The sequence below is a fragment of the Phalangium opilio genome, unplaced genomic scaffold (genome assembly GCF_054372755.1).
Source record: "Phalangium opilio isolate 3A_F unplaced genomic scaffold, DU_Popi_V2 ptg000079l_1, whole genome shotgun sequence".
NCBI classification, from domain to species: Eukaryota; Metazoa; Arthropoda; class Arachnida; order Opiliones; family Phalangiidae; genus Phalangium; species Phalangium opilio.
Window position 1 is genome coordinate 6,489,208 of NW_028324187.1, and position 6,329 is coordinate 6,495,536.

At 29.1% G+C, this 6,329-nt stretch overlaps 3 protein-coding genes across 4 annotated transcripts in view; 2 read left to right on the forward strand and 1 right to left on the reverse strand.

Annotated features, from left to right (window-relative positions):
- Positions 1 to 2,380, forward strand: part of LOC149654478 (tyrosine-protein phosphatase Lar-like) — a 65,296-nt gene extending 62,916 nt beyond the window's left edge. For both annotated transcript variants that reach the window (XM_089846026.1, XM_089846025.1), the window contains one exon: positions 87 to 2,380. In XM_089846026.1, the coding sequence (XP_089702152.1) occupies positions 87 to 155 (69 nt within the window). In that variant the 3' untranslated portion in view covers positions 156 to 2,380. The remainder of the gene's footprint in view (positions 1 to 86) is intronic.
- A 217-nt stretch (positions 2,381 to 2,597) lies between these two features.
- LOC149654479 (leptin receptor gene-related protein) lies at positions 2,598 to 3,832 on the forward strand. Its single transcript, XM_089846045.1, has 4 exons — positions 2,598 to 2,888; positions 2,956 to 3,027; positions 3,095 to 3,290; positions 3,355 to 3,832. The coding sequence occupies exons 2-4, from the start codon at positions 2,990 to 2,992 to the stop codon at positions 3,466 to 3,468; spliced, it is 348 nt and encodes a 115-aa protein (XP_089702171.1). The 5' UTR covers positions 2,598 to 2,888; positions 2,956 to 2,989; the 3' UTR covers positions 3,469 to 3,832.
- Positions 3,833 to 4,453: 621 nt separating this feature from the next.
- On the reverse strand, positions 4,454 to 6,039 carry LOC149654480 (BRISC and BRCA1-A complex member 1-like). Its single transcript, XM_089846043.1, has 6 exons — positions 5,603 to 6,039; positions 5,463 to 5,518; positions 5,139 to 5,366; positions 4,945 to 5,056; positions 4,777 to 4,863; positions 4,454 to 4,707 (listed from the first exon to the last, which is right to left on the reverse strand). Exons 1-6 carry the CDS (start codon positions 5,852 to 5,854, stop codon positions 4,513 to 4,515), a joined length of 930 nt encoding a protein of 309 aa, XP_089702169.1. The 5' UTR covers positions 5,855 to 6,039; the 3' UTR covers positions 4,454 to 4,512.
- Positions 6,040 to 6,329: the final 290 nt, after the last annotated feature.

Genomic DNA, 6,329 nt, shown 5'->3' on the forward strand with positions numbered 1-6,329 from the left:
AGGTGACGCCGCCGCCATTGTTGTGGGTTTTTTTAGTTTTTGTTCATCGTGGGTACTTGACCAGTTTAATTTACTTGTCCTTAAAGGATCAGTATCAATTCTGCTACAATGCTGCGTTGGAGTATTTGGGGTCCTTTGATCATTACGCGCATTGAATCTCAAAATAAGCCTATGCATTTTTTTCACATCATTCGTGAGTTTATTCATGAAACACAAAACAAAACAAAACAAACAAACAAACACTGGTAGGTGAATTATTTAAATTCGTACATATATATATTTTTAATTATTATTTGGCTACAAACGCCGTGACGTAAGCGCGAGTCCCCCTTTCTTTTCCTTCTTCAACAGTTCCTTAATTAGTATCAATTTCTTTAATTACATTCCGAGCGCGTCATAGTATTAATTAATTAGTTCAATTTTTGCGACTAATTACAATTTTAAATTGCCTTAAAACTGTCATCGAAATGAGTTTTGCGTGTCATTTTTAATTACGTCAATCAAACGGTGACGTAATATAGTGCGTCTATTAATTAATTAATTAATTAATTAATTAACAAATGAAATTTATAATTATAATCGGATCGGAAGACGTGCCTAACATTTTTCGCTATTTTTAATTAATTATTTAACTACAAAGGGGAAAATGTAATTTGTAAAAAATTGAAAAGCTCAAATAACTTTTTGAAATTAATTTCTTAAAAAAAAAGAATAAATACAAACAAACAAACAAACTTCGTTCGCAACGTTTTTGCTTATATAGAGAAAATTATTAATATTGGTTTATAATTAAAAACGTAGTTAGATTAGATGTTTTTCACACCAGTATAGATGTTGATATTTCTCGGATCAAATTAATTATTTAAAACGAAACAATTAAATTTTCTCCATATATAAAAAAAAAACGCAAAATTTAAAAAACACACAAAATCTACTACCAAAAAAAAAATAAAAAATATTTTAATTTCGTACGCATATCAATATGTCTTCCATCGAAGATTTAAATATATTAAAATTAACCTAATTTCTTCCTTGAATTTAAATAGGGGATTAAAAAAATACAAAACTATAAAATGAAATGTATGGTACTTATATAAAAAAAATTAATTAAATTAATTTGGAGTTACGTATAAATATAGTTGGGGGCCCTAAAGCAATTGTCCCACCCCTTTTTTTCATACCACGTGCCCTGCCAGCCCCGCCTTCTTTCCAAAACCCCGCCCAACCCCGAGGTTTATTAGAATAATAGGGACTTGGCAGAATGTCAGTACTAACTACGTCATGCAACGTCAGGCTACCTTCACTAGTGCTAAAAAAACATACCAGGAGGGGCTTATGTTATGTAGCTTTCATTCTGTTAAAAAAACATACGATAATGGCGCTGGGGGCGGAGTTAAGCCCGAATAGGGTAATGGCAGCCCTCTGCCTTCGACTGTATTAAGCTCTATGGGGAAATAACACGGGGTGCCATTAGTCTATTGCCAAGTCCCTATTAGACATCTCGAAGAAAAAGTAGGCTTAAGTTCAGAATGATAAACAAAACCCTTAATTCCCCTAAGGCATTGATACTTAAGTCCATTTTAATTATAATTATAATTAATTGTAATTAAAATATATATTCGAGGACGTAAATATTAAATTTCTCCCTCCCCGGTAGCCATTCCATTCCATTATTATTAAAAAAAAAATTAATAATAATAATAATCAAGAAAAAACGAAATGCGTTAATAGATGGCGTATCTTAATTAAATCGATTTAAATATATACATATAAAATTAAAAAGTTCCTACAAGCGGTTGGTTGGTTATTCAAAAAAGAAATCCCTCAAAATGGTGCGTGAAGAGTTAAAAAAAAAAAAAAGAAATATTCGTCCGGAATCATGTCATGTACACTTTGATATTATTAAGTAATCAAAGTGTCAGTGACACGTGGGGAGAAAAAAATTCATGGAAAGGACAGAAGATTTAATTATAAAAAAAACAAACAAACTTCAATTTATATAAAAGAAAAAAAGATAAATTCCTTGTTTTAAAATCTTCAACTTTTTAACCGTTGTGCCTAATTTATTTGGCACTTTTTACCTCAAAAGATAAACTTGAGGTAAAAATTAATGGACCAACAACAAAAAGAAAAAAACGTTAAGTGTACTTGAGTGTATTATCGGTGTATCTCAAACAACAAACAAACAAAGAAAAGACTGTCTCATATGTTGTACAGTAAAATACGATAAACAATTATTTGTATTTTTTTATGCTGTTGTAAATTTGAAAACAGTGCATTTTACATTTACGCAATACCCGCGGTAATCTTATATTAACGTGGGTCTTGGTACTTTACATCTCATTCCAAAAATGAACGATTAAAATGAAATCTGTATGGATTATTTGTGCATTTATTTCAATTTCGTAAACACAGCAACACACGCCTACACAAGCTCAACTATTATAATAATACTATACACGCAGTTGAATTATTTTGGGCGAAGCTAAAAAGAGAAACCGGTTACTTTGTTTTATTCCGATTACAGTACTGAAACCAACTATTCCAATAGTTAATATTATAATAGCGCCTAACCGAAGTCAGCAAGGTATCTGAACGCACCGAAATTTACCACCATAATCCAGTGTCTAAGTCAATCTGACAGAGGGACGCTGTTTGCTTTGATTTTTCGTATTATCATCTTAATTTAGTCGAGTAATAAACATTTAAACGCGTTAATTTTATGAAATTAAGTTAATTTAACACATTATTAAGAAAATGGCTGGTATGAGAGGTGAGAAAATTCTTCTGTCTTTGTGTTTTGTTTAATGGCCAAGGCTTACCATTTTTATACAAAAAGTTTAATGTTCACTTTTCTCGTTTTTTTTCAATGCTTGGATAAAAATAGCGTAAGTTTAATTAATTTTAAACATTTAAATATAATTTAAATATACCTAAAATGAAATAAATCATTAGGTTGATTGGTCTAGCCTTTTCTGGCTCCATAGGAATGACTTTGTTAGTTTTGGGTTGTGCTTTACATTCCTAGTAAGCGAGCGAGTTTAAATGTCGATTTAAACTTAATCAATATTAATTATTGACGCTAATTTTTTAGCAATTGGTGGCCTTTTTTCGTCTTAATATTCTACGTTTTAGCCCCTCTCCCAATTCTTATATCTCGCCGCCATAGAGATGATCTAGGAACAAGTAGCGCTTGTCACGAATTGGCAATTTTTATAACAACGGGGATTGTTATATCCGCGTTTGGTTTACCCATAGTTCTAGCCAGAGCTCCATCCATTGATCCAACCGTAATATAAGTCATTTTTTAATAGGCATATTTAATTTTATTAAGATTTAAATAACATTTGACAGATATCATGGGGTTCATGTTCGTTAGTACTATCTGGAAATGTTGTTGTCTTCCTTACGATCTTGGGATTTTTCTTTGCTTTTGATAATGATGATATGGATTACAGTATGTGGTGAAAATATTAAATAAATAAAGAACTTTCTTCTTAAGCATTTATATAAAAATGGTAACCATAGAAACCCTTAGTAGTTAAAAGTAATTAATTAGATAATGAATAAAGATAGGTGTCCGTGTATGTCTTTCCATCGTGAAATTTTATTGTTTTTCTTTATATATTTAATGAAGTATCGTCAGAAAACCAAAGATACTGAACTTAAGTGTTTATATTTAATTAATTAGCATTTAAAAAGATCACAATAATTGTAATAATTCCCCCCATTACATTTTTTATAAAAAAATAACATTGATATCTTCCGATAAAAAAATATTGTCAAAAATGTTGTAAATAAAAATTGTAAATAGATTTCTTGTAAAATTTACCCTGATGTTTAAAATTATTTCTTCTATTAAATTAATTTAGATTAATTTAATTTAATTATTAAAGGGATAATGAACTATTAGAATATGTTATAATTTGAATTGCTAAGCCTAAAATTCTGAAGTTAATTATCCCTTCAAGGAAAAAGAGGCTTATTAAATTATTTCTTATAATTTTCTTCTATTGAATCAATTTAATTTAATTATTAAAGGGATAATTAACTACTATAATTTGGATTTTAACCCAAAACTCTAAAGTTAATTACCCCTTTAAGGAAAAAAGGCTTTGAATAAGTCAAGACTGAAGAAGTTGTTTAAAATTATTTCTTCTATTGAATTAAGCTAATTTAATTTAATTAAATTAAAGGGATAATGAACTAGTAGAATATGTTATAATTTGAATTTTTAACCCAAAATTCTGAAGTTAATTATCCCTTCAAGGAAAAAAAGGCTTATTAAACTATTTCTTATAATTTCATTTTATTAAATTGAATTCATTTATTTAACTTAATTAAAGGGATAATGAACTACTATAATTTGAATTTTTAACCCAAAACTCTTAAGTTAATTTTCCCTTTAAAGTTTTAAGGAGAAAAGGCTTTGAATAAATTAAGACTGAAGCAGTTTTACAAAACCAATAGAAAAACACTTTATTAATTTACATCATTTAAACATATTTTAATTTAATTTAATTTTGAGAGGAGTTCATCCAAGTCACACCCTGATGCGGATGAACTGATTTCATGTTGAGGAGCTCTTTGCAAAGGATTAGCCGCAAACCTGGCCATACAATTGTGGAACTTTCTGGTGTCATTTGAAACCTCAAATACATAATTCTTAAATCTAACATCAAATTCCGTAAAAAGTTCAAAAATTTCCTTTAAAAAAAATATTATTAAATTAATTAAAATACTAGTAATTACTATAAGTAATCTAAGGTTAATTACTTGGCAATTATTTAAATCAGAAGGATCATCATGAATGTATAAAACATCCAGGAAGAAATATTTACTATTTTTATATTTTTGTTCCAGCTGAAAAATAGATTAGATTTAATTAATCACCATTAAAATTAATTATTTATTTAATTATTTAATTTAAATTATCTAGGTTACCTTATCACCAGAAAAAATTGGAAGTCCACTTGATCTCCCATAGATTAAAACAACTCTAATTACGTAAGGGGGATCCAAATCATCGTTATCAGGTAATGTTAGCTTTTCCTCTCTAATTAGGATTAAATTTAATTCCAATTAATCATTTAGGATGACTATTATTATTAAATTTTGTTGCTAAGGAATGTTTTTACATGATTTGAAAAAGGCTATTCATTTCAAACTCGTTACAAGGCATTGTTATGATAATTTCATTCAATTCATTATGAATATGTTGAGGATTTGACGTGAAATCAGTGGCAAACATGGCCTGTTCTTGCAAAATAGCTAAAGCAAACTCGTGCTTTTCGGAAATGATGTGTTTATTATGCACTAATAAGTCTATGCATCTCTTAGCTAAATGAAATGCAGTTATGTCGCCACTTCATTAATTTTAACAAATATAAAAATAATAATTCATAATTATAATTAATTAGATATAAAAATATTTTGATGTTAATAGGTACAAACAATCTTACATTTCATAAGGTAGGCGTCTATACATAACTTCTTCCGCTAAATCAAGGCAAACAATCTGAAGTAAGGAAATGAGTTAGGCCTAACACATTATCATAAATGATAACAGGGTTACAAGGATCATTAACATTTTGGAGCTTACTAATTTTTCCTTGATATTTTTTCCAAGATGAAAATCCTCCGGGATGTCCGCTGATTCTCTCACCCCTTTTTTTGATCTAACTGTATAACTTTTCTTCCGAGGCATTGGGTCTTCTGGATTTTCATCATCCTCAAAAATATCTTCTTTTTCACCCACATTCTCATGGTTGTTGCTACAACTTGCATATGAATCTTCTGTCAAATTTCCCTTATTAGAAAGTTCTTCCAAATAAGAGTCACTCATATTTAACATTATTAGACCGCCAAAATTTAAATTTTACTGGCGTCACCACCTTCCGTCTTTCTCTTTAAATAACCTTTAAACTTAGACGTCATTCTAGGTTCACCTGTCATTGGCTGATTACGATCTTTATTTTCAATGGAGTAATTTTGATGGAGTGGAAATAGAGATTTCCTCAAACTTTTGCTAACTATTACTCCATGGTAGCGGAATTCTTGCTTTTTAAAAATTTAAAATAGCTTTTAAACTATTAATCAAATGGAATATCGTGATTTTTTTGTTGATTTTATTGAAAAAAACAACTTTATTTTATTTTGGGGGGGGGGATAGCTAGGGCTGCTAATTGGACGATATTTAAAGTAATTAACCAACTTTTCTATGGGTATTTCTGTGTTTTCCCAAAAGCCCTATTTTAGGTTCTAGTTGTTTTTTTTTTTACTGAAATTTGAGACTTGTTTTGAAATTGCCAATGAAACAAAAAATCTGC

What these genes read in the sequence shown, in the direction of transcription:
- LOC149654479 (XM_089846045.1), top strand. Translation starts at nt 2,990, where the DNA reads ATGACTTTGTTAGTTTTGGGTTGTGCTTTACATTCCTA. An exon ending in GGTTGTGCTTTACATTCCTA is followed by an intron (nt 3,028 to 3,094) that starts GTAAGCGAGCGA and finishes CTAATTTTTTAG; the next exon opens with CAATTGGTGGCCTTTTTTCG. An exon ending in CTCCATCCATTGATCCAACC is followed by an intron (nt 3,291 to 3,354) that starts GTAATATAAGTC and finishes AACATTTGACAG; the next exon opens with ATATCATGGGGTTCATGTTC.
- LOC149654480 (XM_089846043.1), bottom strand. Translation starts at nt 5,854, where the DNA reads ATGTTAAATATGAGTGACTCTTATTTGGAAGAACTTTCTAATAAGGGA. An exon ending in AAAATATCAAGGAAAAATTA is followed by an intron (nt 5,519 to 5,602) that starts GTAAGCTCCAAA and finishes TCCTTACTTCAG; the next exon opens with ATTGTTTGCCTTGATTTAGC. An exon ending in CAATTTTTTCTGGTGATAAG is followed by an intron (nt 4,864 to 4,944) that starts GTAACCTAGATA and finishes TCTATTTTTCAG; the next exon opens with CTGGAACAAAAATATAAAAA.